General features: G+C 43.7%; 1 protein-coding gene across 1 annotated transcript in view; it reads left to right on the top strand.

The window, feature by feature from the left end:
• The window catches only part of IMPG1 (interphotoreceptor matrix proteoglycan 1), a 155345-nt gene that overhangs the window by 42582 nt on the left and 94278 nt on the right, over window positions 1–18485 (top strand). The window contains 6 exon segments of the mRNA XM_019967056.2: window positions 1054–1105; window positions 1696–1743; window positions 1745–1806; window positions 4399–4417; window positions 5784–5936; window positions 14265–14323. Of these exon segments, the coding sequence (XP_019822615.2) occupies window positions 1054–1105; window positions 1696–1743; window positions 1745–1806; window positions 4399–4417; window positions 5784–5936; window positions 14265–14323 (393 nt within the window).

Genomic DNA, 18485 nt, shown 5'->3' with positions numbered 1-18485 from the left:
TTTCCAGCCTTGTCTCCACAAACCGTGACCCCACCACAGTCACCATGACACTTCCCCACCGTGTCCAGCCCACACCCTGCCCATCCTGGGCTCTGACTGCGGTCTTCCTCTCTGTCTGGAGAACCTGCCTTCTCCTCTCCACACATCCAAATCCTGCTCTCCTTTCAAGCCCCCTGGAGAGTTCCACCTCTCCATGACCCTACAACAGAGGACCTCGCTGTGACTTCTGGTCTGCCGTCAGCATGAGCTACTGTTTGGATCAAACAGTCCATCATGGCTATGTTGCACAAACTCAGACACCATCCTTTGAGACCTGATAGCTTACAGTAAGAAATCATTCAGTACGCTTCAATAGATATCACTACTGCTACCCCTTTCTAAATAAAGCTTGCTAGAATGGGCCAACATTATATGCAGACAGCCCTATAACCATGACCTTGGGTTTGCCCTTGGATATCATCCACACTCACAGTCCCTGGCACCTCAAGCCTACCCACAAGTCCCCAGCAGGTCACCATGGTGGGCAATGATTATGTCCAGAATAGGGATTTAATACACCTGCATTATCCAAAAATCTATCCCTCTCTCATTATCGTAACCACAAGAGTTACTTTATCAGATAAACTTAATGACTCTCTGAGTTTGCAGGTTTGAGGGTCTGAGATTTTAGAAAAACTGTTTCAGTCATAGTTCATGTGACCAATTGTCTTTGATGTCAAGGACACAGTTGCAGCATAGTGGAACTATAAAGTTTCAAGCCCCCCAAACATTTGTCTACCATGAAAATGCTCCCCAGGACTACAAAAAGCCAAGGTGCTCAGGAAAAACCCTGGAGTCAAAAATAATTTTTTTGGAAGTTGTTTGAATTTTTCTTCAATGAAAATGTATTACAAGATTACTTTTGTGATTAAAAGAATAGGTAAACCTAGTTTTAAAGTATACTTTCTCTCTAATTTTTAGGTCTAAATACAAGAAAATGTGTTAAATGTGTTTCTTCTGTTGTCATCAAGCTCCTTTTCACCACCTGTTTTTTATTTTCTATTGTGCTAATAGAAAAGATGAAGTAGTCACAAAGGAGACCTTAGGAGAGCTTGGTCAAACCCCTGTGTCTTCAACAGGTAAGCTTGGATGTCCTCATTTCATCTGCTTCTGAACCTTAATTCACATCATCATGAAAGCCTGTTATTTGAAAAGCAATCCTTAATTGAAGTTGACACAGTTTATAATGCACTGCTTCAAAACTGACTATATTTCTAACTTTATAATTTAAACTCATAGCATGAATCTTAGAAAATATAGGAAAAAATAAATGGAAAACCAAATCACCCATTATCCTACCACTTGGAGGCAATCATTACCAATATTTTCCAACAAACAAATTCAAGATAAGATATCTTTGTGACCTTAATATAGTCACAAAAAGAAAAATTAACCAGACCTCATTTGGCAAAAACCACTTAACTAACACGTCTAGGGAAGCACCAAGCTTGGGTCTTGGAAAGGATAATGAGGAATTTAAGTGGGATCAAGAGTGTGAGTTATATTTTGCCCAAGAACACATATATGTGATCCTGAAAGAAAATGAGTTCTGATATCTGTAATTTCCAGAGTGACAGGAAAAGCATGTGACATCGTGACCTTGTTCTACTTTAAACTCCTCCAGTCTCAACGTTGTTCTTTTTAAAATTTCCACAGACGTTGCCAGTGTCTCACCCGGGCCCTTGCCTCTCCCTACCGACGACACACTGCTCAACGAAATCCTCAACTACACCCTCCCGGACACCAGAGTGCCTACAAGAGTAAGACGTTCTCAGACTCAATCTAGCTCTTCACATGTCTGTTTGGTTTTATTAGTAAAACAGGGATGGGCTGGCCATTCGCTGTCATTAGTGCTACCCCTTTCTAATTATTAAAGCTTACTAGAATGGGCCAACATTATATGCAGACAGCCCTTTAAACATGACCTTGACTAACAGGACTTTCACTTAGCGTTAGAGTGAATAAATGATGGATGAATGAATGAATGCGTCTCTCAACTCATCAACAAAGTCCTTTCCCCACCAAAGTGTGATCCCACCCTGACAGCAAGGACAGAGGCTTTTTTCTCAGTCATGTCCAGCTCAAATAGTCCAGAAAAATATCCAAATGACTGAAATCCTGCATGTCAAGATGGGGAAAAATTAAAACAGTGTTTTCTGGCAAAAAGCAACTCTGGCCACCACCCTGTTTGAGTGAAAAGGCATTCAGGATGAGAAGATTGTTAGGGAATTGAATGTTGGTTATCACTAAAGGGGGACTTTTTAATTGACTACCTGATTTGGGCTTCTCAAGTGGCTCCGTGGTTAAAGAATTCACCTGCAATGCAGGAGATGCAGGAGACACAGGTTCAACCCCTGGGTCAAGAAGATCCCCTGGAGGAGAGCATGGCAACCCACTCCAGTATTCTTGCCTGGAGAGTCCCACGGACAGAGGAGCCTGGCAGGCTATGGTCCATGGGGTTGCAAAGTGTCAGACACGACAGAGGTGACTGAGCACGCATGCACAGTCGATTTGCATTGTTGTGTTAGTTTCAGGTTTACAATACAGTGGTTCAATATTTTTATACACTCCATTTAAAGGTACTACAAAATAATGGCTATATTCCCTGTGCTATATGATAAATCCTTGTTACTTATTTATTTGATACATAGCAGTGTGCATCTCCTAATCCAAAGGAGGAGGAGGGCATGGCAACCCACTCTAGTATTCTTGCCTGGAGAATCCCCTGGACAGAGAAGCCTGGTGGACTACAGTCCACGGGATCACAATGAGTTAAATGTGACTGAGCAACTAAACAACAACAATCAAAGGAGGATATTTTCAACCCCTCCAAAAGGCTTTGGGCCCAGACAGTGCAGAAGCAGGCAAATCTCGCTCCCTTTGTTCCAGTGGTGGAGTTGTGGAAGCGCCGGGCAGGCAGCAGACCCAGAAGAAGGCAGTAATATAAGGCTCTTGTGCCCTTTGTCCAACTCAGCCGAGTCCAACTCCTGGTGACCCCATGGACTGTAGCCCACCAGGCTCTTCTGTACATGGAATTTTCCAGACAAGAATACTGGAGTGGGTCACCATTTCCTACTCTGGGGGGATCTTCCCAACCCAAGGAGCAAACATGCATCTCTGGAGTCTCCAGCATTTTCAGGCAGATTCTTTACCCCTGGGCCGTCTGGGAAGCCTCAGTAACGTAAGGTGGTTGTTGTTCTGTCACTCACTTGTGTCCAACCCTTCATGGTCCTCAGGCTTCTCTGTCCCTCACTATCTCCTACAGTTTGCTCAAACTCATGTCCATTGAGTCAGTGATGCCAACCAACCATCTCGCCATCTGCCACCTCCTTCTCCTCCTATCTTCAATCTTTCCCAGGATCACGGTCTTTTCCAATGAGTCAGTTCTTCACATCAGGTGGCCAAAATATTGGAGCTTCAGCTTCAGTATCAGTCCTTCCAATGAATATTCAGGACTGATTTCCTTTAGGATTGACCAGTTGGATCTCCCTGCAGTCCAAGGGCCTCTCAAGAGGTTTCTCCAACACCACAGTTTAAAAGCATCAATTCTTCAGCAATCAGCCTTCTTTATGGTCCAACTCTCACATCCATACATGACTACTGGAAAAACCATAGCTTTGACTATATGGAATTTTGTTGGAAAAGTGATGTCTCTACTTTTTAATACGCTCTATAGGTTGGTCATAGCTTTCCTCCAAGGAGGAAGTGTCTTTTAATTTCATGGCTGCAGTCACCATCTGCAGTGATTTTGAAGTGAAGTGAAGTGAAATCACTTAGTCGTGTCCAACTCTTTGCAACCCCATGGACTGTAGCCTATCAGGCTCCTCCATCCATGAGATTTTTCAGGCAAGAGTGCTGGCGTGGATTGCCCTTTCCTTCTCCAGGGGATCTTCCCAACCCAGGAATCGAACCCAGGTCTCTCGGATTCCAGGCAGACGCTTTACCGTCTGAGCCACCAGGGAAGCTGTAGTGATTCTGGAGCCCAAGAAAATAAAGTCTCTCAGCGTTTCCATTTTCTTCTCCATCTGTTTGCCATGAAGTGATGGGACTGGATGCTATGATCTTTAGTTTTTGAAAGTTAAGTTTTAAGCCAACTTTTTCACTCTCCTCTTTCATCTTCATCAAGAGGTTCTTTAGTTTCTCTTCACTTTCTGCCATTAGAGTGGTATTATCCGCATATCTAAGGTTATTGATATTTCTCCCAGCAATCTTGATTCCTTCTTGAGCTTCATCCAGCCTGGCATTTTGCATGATGTACTCTGCATATGGGCTTTCCCAATAGCTCAGCTGGTAAAGAATCTGCCTGCAATGCAGGAAACCCCGGTTCAATCCCTGGGTTGGGACAGTCCCCTGGAAAAGGGAAAGGCTACCCACCCCAGTATAGTTCACGGGGTCACAAAGAGTCGGACATGACTGAGCAACTTTCACTTTCACTCTGCATATAAGTTAAATAAGCAGGATGACATAAGTAATGTAAGGAAAGGGCCCCAAATCAGAACCTGGATTTTATCCTTATGCTGCCACTGTGATAGGTCTACCATTCTCTGCAGTCTGTGAGGCTTCTCGGGCCCTTTCCTTTTCCTCTGACCCTCCCTCCAAAGCACAGGTCAAAGTCAGGAGGTAAGGACAGGAAGTTCAGTCTCATCAGTTCCACATGGAAACAGAGATAAGAACCCTGCAGACCATTCTTTCTGGGTTTTAGGCTGGACGACTGTAGACCTGATGGAACTATTGCCATGAACAACAAATTTCAATGCTTTGTTTTTCTCAGAAATACTGGTTTACCAACAGTGAAATCTGCCATTGGAAAAAATTAATGAGATTAAGCATATTCACTACAAAATTTCTGAAAACTCCAGTTTGCCTTCTCTTTTCTCATATTAACAGTGTTTCATCTCCTTCAGAGTCTGATATAGGTCCCTCCTTCTGCAGTAAATATGCTCCGAAGTTTTTATTCCACATTCATCACATCCTCCTCTTAACATCCTTTTTCCCACCTACATCTAATTCTTTCATTCAGCAAACATTGGGCTGTACATAAAGATATTAAGATGAGCAAGACTTAGTCCCTGCCTTCAAGGAATTTATAGTGCACATAAGGACAAAAAATAAGTACTGTGACTGAAGATGAAATCAATAAGCCAAGACAGGTTACTGAGGACGTGACCTGCCCCGTCATATATATTTCCCAAGAGTTTTATACAGAAATGGTCTCACGTTTTTTGCTGTGGGGGACTCAGTGAAGTGTGAGAATCACACTGGATTCAAGGGGATTATTTGTGGGATGACAAGATTACCATTAAACAAAACCTCTATATAAGTATATCAAAGGTACCAAATGAGCGATTCAGATGTTATTCACCAGTACAAAGGTTCAGAGAAGGCGAAGATTTCCACCCTAGATGATAGAGGAGATATTATTTTAAATGAACCAAAGGATATAAAAAGTAAAAAGTAAACAAGTGTGTGTGTGTATGTTTGTAAATGCTTCCACAAGAGCATACTGTCATAAAATGACAATGTTCTTGAAGACTCTACGTAATTAACTCATTACAGCTCTGATACTTTGTCTCTCAGTGAAATTCAGAGGCCAATTCTAGTTAATAGGACTTACTCTAAAAGCACTTAATGCTTCATAACCCTCTTCTTGAGACAATAGCAATGCATACATATTATATGATGTAACCATTTGCTTATGCTTTACAGTAATAGAATCACTTCTCTTTTTTCTAACTCTAACACAGGAAAGAAAAATAGAATTCACGGATGCTGCTGAGGATGCACTGGAGCAGAAAGTAGAGCTAAGTATCTCTCTGGCAAACCAGAAGTTCAAGTCAGAGCTGGATAACTCCCAGTCCCCGTATTACCAGGAGGTCGCAGCCAAGTCTCAGCTTCAGGTGAGCAAATCCACCCCACGCAACCAGAGCCCAAGGTATGACTTAGATCTGGGAGCCCATAAATCCCTTCTACTCTTCTTCTGGCGATCAAGCATTCTTTTTACTCTTATTTATTTATTTTGCTTTTTGACCGCTTTCACCCATTTCTGCTCCCCTCCACCCAGCTCTGCCTCTGACAGTCACCAGTCTGTTTTTTGTATCTATGACCCTGGTTTGGGTTTTTGTTTAGGTTCCACATATGCGTGGGTTCACTCAGTATTTGTCTTTCTCTAATTGATCTCACTTAGCATAATGCCTTCAAGATCCATCCATGTTGTTGGAAATAGCAAGATTTCATTCTTTTCATAGCTGAATAATATTCCATTGTGTGTGATATATTCCATCTTCTTTATTCATTCATACATTGGTGGCACTCAGGTTATCTCCATATCTTGGTTATCGTAAATAATACTACAGTGAATATGAAGGTGCATATATCTTTTCAAATTAGTGTCTTAATTTTCTTCAGATAAACCCCAGAACTGGAATGAAGTGGAATTGCTAGATCATATGGTAGTTCAATTTTTTAATTTTTTGATGAATCTCCATACTGCTTCCATAGTGGCTGCACCATTTACACTCCCACCAACAGGGCACAAAGGTTCCCTTTTCTCGACATCCTCTCCAACACTTGTTATTTTTAAAAGGCATTTTCCAGGGTGATAAGTGGAAGAAGTGATACGGTCCCCATCAAGATGCTCTCCCAAGATGTCTCTTCTATCTCTGACCATCATCATAGCTGCCTGTTTCTGACTAAATTAAAAGCTCTTCAAACGTCAGTGCTAAACTTGGCATCTATGTGCTATGATAAGCCTCCTGCCTTCCTTTCCAGCCTCCTCTTAACACCAGTTCCTCACATCCCCCTTTAGACTCCACAGAAATGAAACTGCTTGCAAATCTTTTATCACCATTAGTCTTTACACGCACTGCGTCCTCTCTCTAGAATGCCCTTCCCTGAGTCGCATTGTACAGACTTCATCATGAAGTGTTCTCCTTACCCATCCCGGGCTCAATGCCTCTTCTCTGGGCTAACACCCAGGGCTCCCTGTCGTCACAGCACTGATCACCCTGTCTTGAGATTGTCTACTTACACATCTGTGGCTTTTGTGGTCTCCACTCCTCTCTGCTTCTCAGACGCCCTCACCAGAACCAGAGCATAAGCTTCCCCTTGAGGTCAGGAACTGCTTCTTTCATCTCTGCCACTTGCCTCCAAATACAGAGCTTTGCAGGCAGTTAACTACTCAGTAATTGCAGAAATGCAACTGAAAATAGAAGCACCTGTGAGATTAGGTAACCATGAATTACATTTCTGAACCACCTGGGTGTACAAGCATCTTACTCAACATAGTCAGGGAACCACCGGTACCCACTTCTCGTACTTGGAGAATTCAATGCTCCCCTCCTCTCAGCTGGTGAGGAGATAAATAATGAAATACATTCTTAGCCTCCAATCTCTTCCTGCATCAGCATTCAGTCAACAAAATGGTAAAGAATCCTTTCTACAGACTTCAAAGAGAAAGCATCAGTGTATTTATGGACCAGAGAAGTACTGAGGCATGGATTAGTAGATAGCATGAATTAAAGAATAGTCTGTGAACTTTTCCATTTGCTCTTTGAAATATTCTTTTCAGCAAATCCTCAGGAGAGTCAGAATATTTTTAAATTGGATAATTGGCCATAGACTGTCTTCATCGACCTGTTGTTAATTCTCTAAGCACCTAAAACCACCTGATGTAGAATAATGCAGATAAATTATAGTTTTTTCAAATCTTAGTTTTAATCTTTGTTTCTGCCCACAAGGTAGTCATGAGAATTTGGGGATCACTTCCCTGACCTTGGATCCCTCATTTAGAAACTAAAGATGACCTTGAAGTCCCTTTCCAAGTCTAAAATGCTCTGTATCAAAATAGTAGCACTGTTCTTAGTGTTTTATATATATATATAAACGCATTTCATTTCTCACATGATTCTATACTTAAAGTAAAATCATTTCTCTTTTTGACAAGTGAAGATACTGAGGTGCAGGAGGATTAATTAATTCACCCAACTGACAGAGTCAAGTTTCAGACCCAGACAGCCTGACTCCAGAACTCCTGCTCTTAACCACTATGCTATACTCTCTATTTTTCCCAAATAACTAAGTGTGGGAAAGGATTTTGCATCATCAGCAAATGCACATGCCTCTTCTAGCCTCTGAAAAATTTGTCCGCCAAAGAAGAGTATGTATTACTGAGTCTTGTCCCAAAGACCATCGCACCAGTCCTCTGGTTCCACTTCCACGGTCAGGGGACTGCTTCTGCTCAGCCTTCTGTTCCCCTTCCAGGCACCCCAGCAGTTTGACCTCCCAGCAGCTACCCTGAGAGAACCAGCCAGCCTCACCACAGCCCAGCACTCACATTAGCGCAGCCATCCAGGCCTAATCAGGAATTAATGGCCAGTCCTCTGCAGTAATTTAATTTCCACAATAAACTTAATGACCAGTTTAATACAAATGTCAGAAGGATCGCTTAGTTGTTGTCTGCGTGCTTTCTCTCGTGCAAACATTCGGGAGAACTCCACACAGCTGCCTTTTTACAGCCCCGTTAACATACATCCCAGCAGAATCAGGAAGGCCCCTGTGCATTTCATATTATTAATAAGGTTAACTGGGCACTTAATTAGCAATTTAGTGGTTAGCGCTCCATGATCAGAAGGTCCCCAGAAGATAATTTAGCAGAATTAACTGAAGGCCTTTGTCATCGCCTCCCTGGATGCCTTCTGCACCCTCCTAAGCAACGTTGATTCTTAATCCATTACAGGCAGGTTCACAAAGAGGACAGGGACACGAGCAATCAATCCAGTCCCCCAGAGCCAGGGCTGCAGGGCTGCTCTCCCCACAAGGCTCACTGCTGCCCACGTTGCAGCCAGGGCTTCTCCAGAAATGATTCTGTGTGTGATACATCGTTTTCAGATGCGTAACAGCGTCCCTGGTATCCCGAACCAGAAAGAAGGATGAGTCAGGGTCCGAGTCTTTAGCTACAGATTCTGTAGCTCACACTTGAACCTTCCCTGGACTGTAACCCACCAGGCTCCTCTGTCCATGGGACTTCCCAGGCAAGCATACTGGAGTGGGTTGCCATTCCCTTCTCCAGGGGATCTTCCTAACCCAGGGATCGAACCCGAGTCTCCTGAGTTGCAGCCAGATTCTTTACCATCTGAGCCACCAGGCTGTCACTGGACTGGCATGACAATTGCTTTGTGGCCCCAAAGCCATTTGTTGTAGGGCTTTTGTCACTGAGCTTTCCCACCTGCCCCCAAATAAAGACGAGCCCTCCTTGCTCGCCTCTATCAAGCTCATGGTGAGGCACATGAGTGGAGGCATAGAAACTTATTCCCCAGGCCTCCTGCCCTCGGCTCTATGGGGACTGTCATCCTGTCCTTCCTCCCCCCATGGTGGTGGTTTATTCACCAAGTCGTGTCCGACTCTTGCGACCCCATGGACTGTAGTCTGCCAGGCTCCTCTGTCCAGGGGATTCTCCAGGCAAGAATACTGGAGTGAGTTGCCATTTCCTGCTCCATCCTCCCCCCATCAGTTCAGTTCAGTTCAGTCGCTCAGTCCTGTCCGACTCTTTGCGACTCCATGAATCGCAGCACGCCAGGCCTCCCTGTCCATCACCAACTCCCGGAGTTCACTTAAACTCATGTCCATCACGTCAGTGATGCCATCCAGCCGTCTCATCCTCTGCCATCCCCTTCTCCTCCTGCCCCCAATCCCTCCCAGCATCAGTCTTTTCCAATGAGTCAACTCTTCGCATGAGGTGGCCAAAGTACTGGAGTTTCAGCTTTAGCATCATTCCTTCCAAAGACATCCCAGGGCTGATCTCCTTCAGAATGGACTGGTTGGATCTCCTTGCATAAGTCTGTCTAAAACAACTGACTGAAGGCTTGCCCTGCCCTCCCCAGACTCTGTGCTATGTGGACACTGAAGAAATAACAGGAAATTGGGCTTTTAAGGTGCTAGGAATCCAGTAGGAGAGGCAGAGATTAAGTAAATAAATAATATAGCATCACCAACTCTCTTCCCAGGTGGCGCTAGTAGTAAAGAAGCCGCCTGCCAAAGCAGGTAGATGAATGAGACTCAGGCTTGATCCCTGGGGTCGGAAGATCCCCTGGAGGAGGGCATGGCAACCCACTCCAGTATTCTTGGCTGGAGAATCCCATGGAGAGAGGAGCCTGGAGGGCTAAGGTCCATGGAGTTGCAAGAGTTGGACACAACTGAAGTGATTTAGCACACACACACAGCAACCTTACGCTATATGAATTGTTATCTTATGCCGGCTAAGAAGACAGAGGTCCAGAGAGATTAAGCAATAAACTCAAGGGCTTGCAGCTAGAAAGTAGCAGAACCAAGGTTTAAACTCAGGTGTACACAGCTATCTCCTCCTCACCCAAAAGCTGAGCTACCTTCATCACTGCAGTTGTCACACACTTGGAGTGGGGGGTGGGGAGAGACTATTTATAACACTGGTACAATAAAATATAATTTAGATGGTAAATCAGTCTGCTGGAAAAAAGAAAATCCACGATGCACTCCATAGCCCAGTGTAAGTGACTTGGGGTTATCTGTGCATGACTGCTCTAGTCCTTGGTGTAGATAGCATAGCATCAGCAGTAATTTTAGATACCGTGACAAGGCAGGCATAAGGATGAATTTAGAGAATGAAAAGATGCACTCAACTCGATTAAGCAAAATTTGCTGAGTCCCTACTCTAAGTCTCTACTATAAGACTGGGAGGGAGGGAGAGAGATAAAGTAGAATAAATTTGACCTAAGCCCGAAGTCCAAGAAGCACAGTTTCAGTGAGGGAGGCAGCATTCCCCTCATGGACTATCTTGTGGGATATATGGCAATAAGTTCTAGAACAGTAGAGAGAAGATATAATGGAGCCTGACTTTGGGGAGTTACAAATGCTTTTCAATAGAGAAGATGTTTGAGCTGCCTTTGAATGATGGGGGGTGGGGAAGACAGCCAATGAACAGAAGGTAGAAGTTGCCTCTTAGGCCAAAGGGAAGAACAGTCACAGAAGTTGGGAAAAAGGACCAGTTGTATTTAGGGAGACACAGGGGTTAGTTTAGTGTGACTTGAGGACAGGATATTTGCCAAGGGAATAAGGATGGCAGGAAGAGCAATGGAAAGACACTGGGGGGTGGACAGGGTAAATAATTGTGGGGGGTCTTAAATGCCATTCTAAAGAATGGGACTCCTTTTTGTCTTTTTCCTTTCTCTTTTTTTTTTCCTTTTTCCTTTTTTCTTTCAACCTCAGCCAGGATGATTTTATTTTTTCTTGGACTATAGCTCTTTTATAATGTGTTAGTTTCTACTGTACAGCAAAGTGACTCAGCTATCCATATGCATATACCCCCTCTTTTGGGGGCTTTTTTTCCCATTTAGGTCACCACAGAGCACTACACTGAGTTCCCTGCGCTATACAGTGGGTTCTCCTCAGTTATCTATTTATACAGTATCGACAGGATTTTTATCGAAGAGCCACAGATATGAAACAATAAGCTTGGTTAAAAAAAAAGAAGAAGTGTAGTTAAGGAGATGTCTTCCTTCTCCCCACCCCAACACACCCCCAAAACCCTTCCTTTCCCCTACACATCATCCAGAAAAGCCATTTCAGCAGACAGGCAGGGTGTGCCTGCCATGGGAATAAGGAAAACTTGGTGGCATCGAAAGGCATGGGGGATTTGGATGAGCATGTGTTGGTGACTGGACGGGAGGAATGCAGAGGGAAGGTGTGCAGGAACTGCTGGGCCCTCTGGATGGAAGCTGATGAGTATCCGTAACCCTGACTGATACAGGGCGCCTGGGGGAGGCAGGCAGATGGGGAAGGATGAGACTGACTCTGGTTCGGACATATTTAGTTAGTGGCAAAGTTGGGATCTGCAGGTGAAGGACTCGAAGATGTTTCTTAGGTGATCATAGAAGCCGTGGGAGCAAACCAGATCCCCCATGAGAGGTAGAGGGGAGTGGGCACGGAGGATGGCAGACAGGGCAGGTCCCACTCACCTCTCCAGCCCTGCTTTGGCCCTCCTCTCCCTCCCATGCCTCGCTACAAACTGTTATCACTTCCTTGTGGTCTCTGTTGCCTCCCTGCTTTCCCACTAGTGAGCTGCCCAGGGCAGCTCCATGGTGATGCGTCCCAGGAGCCTAGCACAGAGCCCAGGGCGAACTTTCTGCCTAAATGGGAACATGAGTGCAACACGAGGCTGAGGATGCGGACCTGCAGAACACTAGCAGTTAAAGGAGCGGGTGAAGCCAGAAATATTAATAGGATGGAGCAAAGGCGACTGAGAAAGTGGCCAGAGGAGTGGAAAAAGAACCCAAGAAAAGCAGGGACTCAGTGGAGAAGGGATGGAGAATGCTGCTGAGTTTGGCGAGGACCATCTCATGGCAACCCACTCCAGTACTCTTGCCTGGAAAATCGCAGGGACGGAGAAGCCTTGTAGGCTGCAGTGCATAGGGTCACTAAGAGTCAGACATGACTGATCGACTTCACTTTCACTTTTCACTTTCATGCATTGGAGAAGGAAATGGCAGCCCACTCCCGTGTTCTTGCCTGGAGAATCCCAGGGACGGGGGAGCCTGATAGACTGCCATCTATGGGGTCGCACAGGGTCAGACACGACTGAAGCCACTTAGCAGCAGCAGCATCCCTCCTGGGGGAACCCAGAGACAGAAGGCTGCCGTGGGTCAGGGAGTCACTGAGTACTGCAATTGTAAAACATTCTGATCATATGCCTCATTAACAAGGTCAAATGAAGAAAATGTAAAGTCCGTGTAAATCTAAGAGCGAATCTAATAAGATTAGAAGCTGCTGTTACCATTTTTCTACTCATTCTTTTTTATTCTTTCAATTGAAGTATAGTTGCTATACACTATTATTTGTTACAGGTGGACAGTATAGTGATCCACAATTTTTAAAGGTGCCATTCCATTTATCATTATTATAAAACATTGGCTATATTCCCTGCATTGTACAGTGTATCCTTGTAACTTATGTTATAGACAATATTTTATACTTAACCCCATCCTCCTATCTTGCCCCTCCTCCTTTCTTCTCCCCACTGGTAATCTCTAGTTTTCTGTCTCTAGCTGTCTTTGTCTTTTATGCTATATTCACTAATCTACTATATGCTTCTACTATTTTATTTAGGTACAGCAGCAAGTCTGACTTTAACAATCCTTTAAGCATCACAGAATCTTCCAAATCATATGATACAACGGAATTGAGTTGGGGCAAACCCTGGGAGATGGTGACAGACAGGGAGGCCTGGCCTGATGCAGTTCATGGGGTCACAGAGGGTCAGACATAACTTGGCGACTGAACAACACCAACAATAATGTGCGCGTTAGTTGCTCAGTCGTGTCTGACTCTTTGCAACCGCATGGACTGTAGCCTACCAGGCTCCTCTGTCCATGGAACTCTCCAGGCAAGAATATTGGAGTGGGTTGCCATTTCCTTCTCCCATGTTGCAGGTAGATTCTTTACCATTTGAGCCGCCAGAGAAGACCAAGTGAAAGTGAAAGTAATTCAGTCATCCCAACTCTTTTGCGACCCGTGGACTATACAGTCCATGGAGTTCTCCAGGCCAGAATACTGGAGTGGCTAGCCATTCCCTTCTCCAGGGGATTTTCCCAACCCAGAGATCAAACCCAGGTCTCCTGCATTGCAGGCAGGTTCTTTACCAGCTGAGGGAAGCTGCTCAGAAAATATGATCATTACTCAGTGTGTGGGATTCCCTCATAACTCAGTCAGTAACGAGTCTGCATGCAATGCAGGAGACCTGGGTTCGATTTCTGGATGGGAAAAATCCCCTGGAGGAGGAAATAGCAACCCACTCCAATATTCTCACCTGGAGAATCCTATGGACAGAGAAGCCTGGCGGGCTATGGGGTTGGAAGAGTTGAACCCAATTTAGAGACTAAACCACCACCCAGTGCGTATAACTAAAAGTACTGTAGCCTTCTTCCAAATAATACTACCTTAAATTATTTCATATTTTATATAAGGTAACCAGTAAAGCAGCTCAGAACTACCCCCCTATTATTAGCTTTTCAATGAATAGCAAAGCCCTTTCCTCTGGGTCTCAGAAATAACTGAGAACAAAGAGTTTGGCCTCAATCGTTACTTCAATTTTCATTTTTTTTCCATTAACTCATCAAAAGTGTTTAGGCTTTTTCAGTTAGGTAAGATCTGACCCAGTAGAACCAGAGAGGGTTTCATAAATGTTTTTCTCTCTGCAGATGCAAAAGATATTTAAGAAACTTCCAGGATTCAAAGAGATCCATGTGTCAGGATTTAGGTAAGAAAATTGGACTCTTCTCAATTTTTAAATTTACTATCTCTTTATCCTCTTTTAAAAGCGATGTCATGAGGATTTTAAGGTCCCTTATGCCCCAGTTGTTTAACTCTACCAAATCCTGAAATCTAAATACATTTCAGATAAAGGACTTGTCTAATTAGAACATGACTCTAGGTGATTTTTAAGGCATAACAGAGGAGCTGCTCCTTCCTCCCTCTGGAGTCAGAAACATGGCTTCCTGCAAAGAGCTTGTCCTCTGTCCTTGGCAATGTCACTACAGAACCTTTTAGGAAAATCCCTCCACAAAGACAGACCCAAAAAAATAGCAGTTAGTTACCTTGTTCTCTGATTGACTGTTCTCCTATCCAGTGCTAAATACCATCATTGTTTAAGCAAATCAGTTTGACCCTGGGGAGACCGGGGAAACTAATAGAGTGGTACCCAAGGGGTAAGAGAATTGGGTGGACAGGGGTGGGGAGGCAAGTACCTTTTTATCATTCTGATGTCTGACCGTACTTTTACATCTTTCAGATGTCTGAACCATAGTAATGTATTACGATGCAAAATTTAAAAAATTGAAATTTTAAATAGAAGACATGAAATAAAATAGTGCCACACTGAAGCAGAATTCCATCATGTTCGTAGGGTTTGCTGTCAAGCAGGCATCTCAACAGTCTGATGTGGGTTCAGGATTTGGGGCAAGAATTTTTTTGCATCTTTAAGTTCTCGTCATTCAAAACATTTACAAGTGGGATCATAATATGTTTTTTTTTTTTTTTAACTGTGCCACAGGGCATACAACAGCCCTGGTGTGAGCAGAATGAGATCCCTTGCATGGAGGGGGATGTATAAAATGGGAGGACAGACCTCACTCAAAGTCCTTCCCAGCCCGTCATCATCTGATGTCTTAAAGCAAGAAGGTCCATAGGGCGGGTCCCACACTCACAGAGAAGAGCTTCAGTGGGGGGTGAGGTGTGGGGCTGTCCATCCATTTATTTCTCTCGAGCTATCAGGCACCTCTGGTTTGTGTAATTCCAAAGGAAGGAACTGTTGATGTGAACCAACATTTACCAAAGCAAACTGGTTTTTTTCCCTTAATTTTGAGATGCTGCTCCACAGTACTCCATGTGAAATCAGATGGATTGGAGGGGAATAAAAGGTGATAGGAGGATACTAGTGTAGACGCAAGGTCTTCTGGATAGATCACTGCAGTGAAAGGACAAATTTTTAATTTAAACCTGACGGAAATGATAGGAATTCTCTTGGTGAATGCTCACATACTCATTATCCCTACCCTTCAAATAAATTGAAAAACTAATAATAAAAAAAAAAAAACTGTTTACAAAGAAGACCAAAATGTCAGGCGATGAAATTTTGCATGGTAAAAATTGTAAAGACATATCCCTTGAAAATGCATCTTTCCCATGTGTTTTTCTCTGTAAGAATTTATTCTTATTTCTGTCGAGGATGCTTATAATGTAAATTTGATCACATTTTGTCAATGATTTCCATTATGTTGCATAGAATTAGGCTCCCAGAAAATATTTTGACCTCTGAATACAATAAATAATATGCTTATGAGTGTGGCAAACTTTTAACCATGAAAACAATGCTCAGAATATTGTAAAGCAAACTTATTAGGAAGGAAATTGCTTTCCATGGAGCCAGATCCTCCTACAGAAGACCTAAAACTGCAGGAGCCTCAAAGTACCCTCTTTTTGTGAGCTCAATTTGTAGAAAACCTGATCTACAATTGAACAAGTACGTTTAGATCAGTGACCTCATTTGATTCTTTCAACACAACTGGAAAGTAATTAGAACACCTATTATTACCATAATTATAAGGAGGAGCAGTAAAAGTTCCACTTTAAATATTGCTGTAACAATCATTCAGTCTAGTTAGAAAATGCTGTACCTAGTCGCTCGGTCGTGTCCAACTCTTTGCGACCCCATGGACTGCAGCCCACTAGGCTCCTCTTTTCATGGGGATCCTCCAGGCAAGAACACTGGAGCGGGCTGCCATGCCCCTCTCCAGAGGATCTTCCCAACACAGAGATCAAACCCAGGTCTACACGCATTGCAGGCAGATTCTTTACTGTCTGAGCCACTAGGGAAGCCCAAGATCACTCTGAGTGGGTAGCCTACCCCTTCTCCAGGAGATCTTCCCAACCCAGGAATCGAACCGGCGTCTCCTGCATTATAAGTGGATCCTTTACCAGCTGAGCTACCAGGGAAGCCCAGTTAGAGGGTATACTCCTTCAAAAACTTACACACAAATACCCACAGCAGCTTAATTGTATTAGCCAAGAACTGGAAACAACCCCAATGTCCTTCAACAGAACTGTAGATAAACAAACTGTGGTATATTCTTATCACAGACTTCTACTTAGCAAAGGAACAAACTATTGGAATGCACAACAACATGGATTTATTTCAAAATAATTATGTTGAGTGAAAGATGCCAGGAAAAAAAAAAAAAAGAAGTATGGTATACTTCCATTTGCATTTAACTCTAGATAATGAAAAGCAGGGCTTCCCAGGTGGCACTAGTGGTAAAGAACTTGCCTGCCAGTGCAGGAGACGGAAAAGACTCGGATTCCATCCCTGAGTTGAGGAGAGCCCCTGAAGGAGGGCCTGGCAACCCACTCCAGTATTCTTGCCTGGAGAATCCCACAGAGAGAGGAGCCTGGCCGGCTACAGTCCATTGGGTCGCACAGAGTTGGACGTGACGGGATCGACTTAGCATGCAAGCACACACAATGCAAACTGGTCTACAGTGAGAGAAAGCAGCTCAGTTGTTCCTTAAGGAGGGGGAGACAGAGAGGGATTATAAACAGGGGAAGAAGGGGAAGATTATAAACAGCCATCAGTAAACTTTTGGGGGTATGAATTTGATTGTAGTGATGGTTTCACGGGTGTATATATGAAATTTATCAGACTGTACATGTGCAACATGTGTAGTTTGTTTTATGACAATTGCGTCTCAACAAAACAATTCTGTGAAGTTAATAGGATTAGGGTCTTGGCCCAGGAAGCTCGGTCTTTCTCCAGAGCTTCACGGATTGAAAACTATTGCTGAAAACAAGCAAGAGACAAGCCCTGAATAAATGTCTAGCAGTAGAAGCAGAGGCCATTTCAGTCATATTACATCAAAGAATGACAGTGAATGACTTTGTGATCCAGGCAGAAAGAGCAGCAATGCAAATCCCATCACGTGTGTAGAGTGTCTTTGTCAGCAACTAGCGAGTGAGACTGGAGAAGGCGATGGACCCCACTCCAGTACTCTTGCCTGGAAAATCCCATGGACGGAGGAGCCTGGTGGGCTGCAGTCCATGGGGTCGCAAAGAGTCGGACACGACTGAGCAACTTCACTTTCACTTTTCACTTTCATGCATTGGAGAAGGAAATGGCAACCCACTCCAGTATTCTTGCCTGGAGAATCCCAGGGACGGGGGAGCCTGGTGGGCTGCCATCTATAGGGTCGCACAGAGTCGGACATGACTGAAGTGACTTAGCAGCAGCAGCAGCAGGACTTGAGACATAAAGTGGGAAAACTGAATGTAGCTTCTGAACTAAATTCACATATATGCCCAGAGAAGTCCAGAATGTTTTTTTCAATCTGGTGACCAAATGACCTTTCTGGCACAAACATTGCAAAATGAACCCAGATTTATGGCCAGGGTTTGAATACCAGTTCTGCCACTTTCCAAATGATAGCTTTCCCTCTCTCTGCATCTTCCCTTACTTATGAAATAGGAGTTGCTGTTGCAAAGATTAAATGAGGATGCTCCTAAACTGCCTCCAACAAACCACCCTCTCTGTAAACAGGTATTTGTTTTTCCTGCACCCTGTTGCATGGTAGATTGTACCATCCCCCTTAAGTCTTACTGATGAAACCAATTCAAAAAACAATCAGTCAACAAAACTCCAGTTCTAGTGTCAAGTCTCAAATAAATTATCTTCGGGAATAAACTAACAATATAATGCCATACAGAGGATGAGAAATCCATTTACAAAATATTTAAAAAAAAAAAAACTTCCTGGTACTAGTAGCCCTGAAAACCTCAGAGCTATAGAATATATTTGCAACCTCTATAAAAGGAATATAAGGAAATCAAAGAGTTTAAGGATGCATAATCTTTGAATTAGGGCTCAAATTCTA

Source organism: Bos indicus, chromosome 9 (assembly GCF_029378745.1).
Source record: "Bos indicus isolate NIAB-ARS_2022 breed Sahiwal x Tharparkar chromosome 9, NIAB-ARS_B.indTharparkar_mat_pri_1.0, whole genome shotgun sequence".
Taxonomy (NCBI): Eukaryota; Metazoa; Chordata; class Mammalia; order Artiodactyla; family Bovidae; genus Bos; species Bos indicus.
The sequence above is the reverse complement of the archived record's forward strand: the minus strand, read 5'-3'. Positions and strand labels throughout refer to the sequence as shown.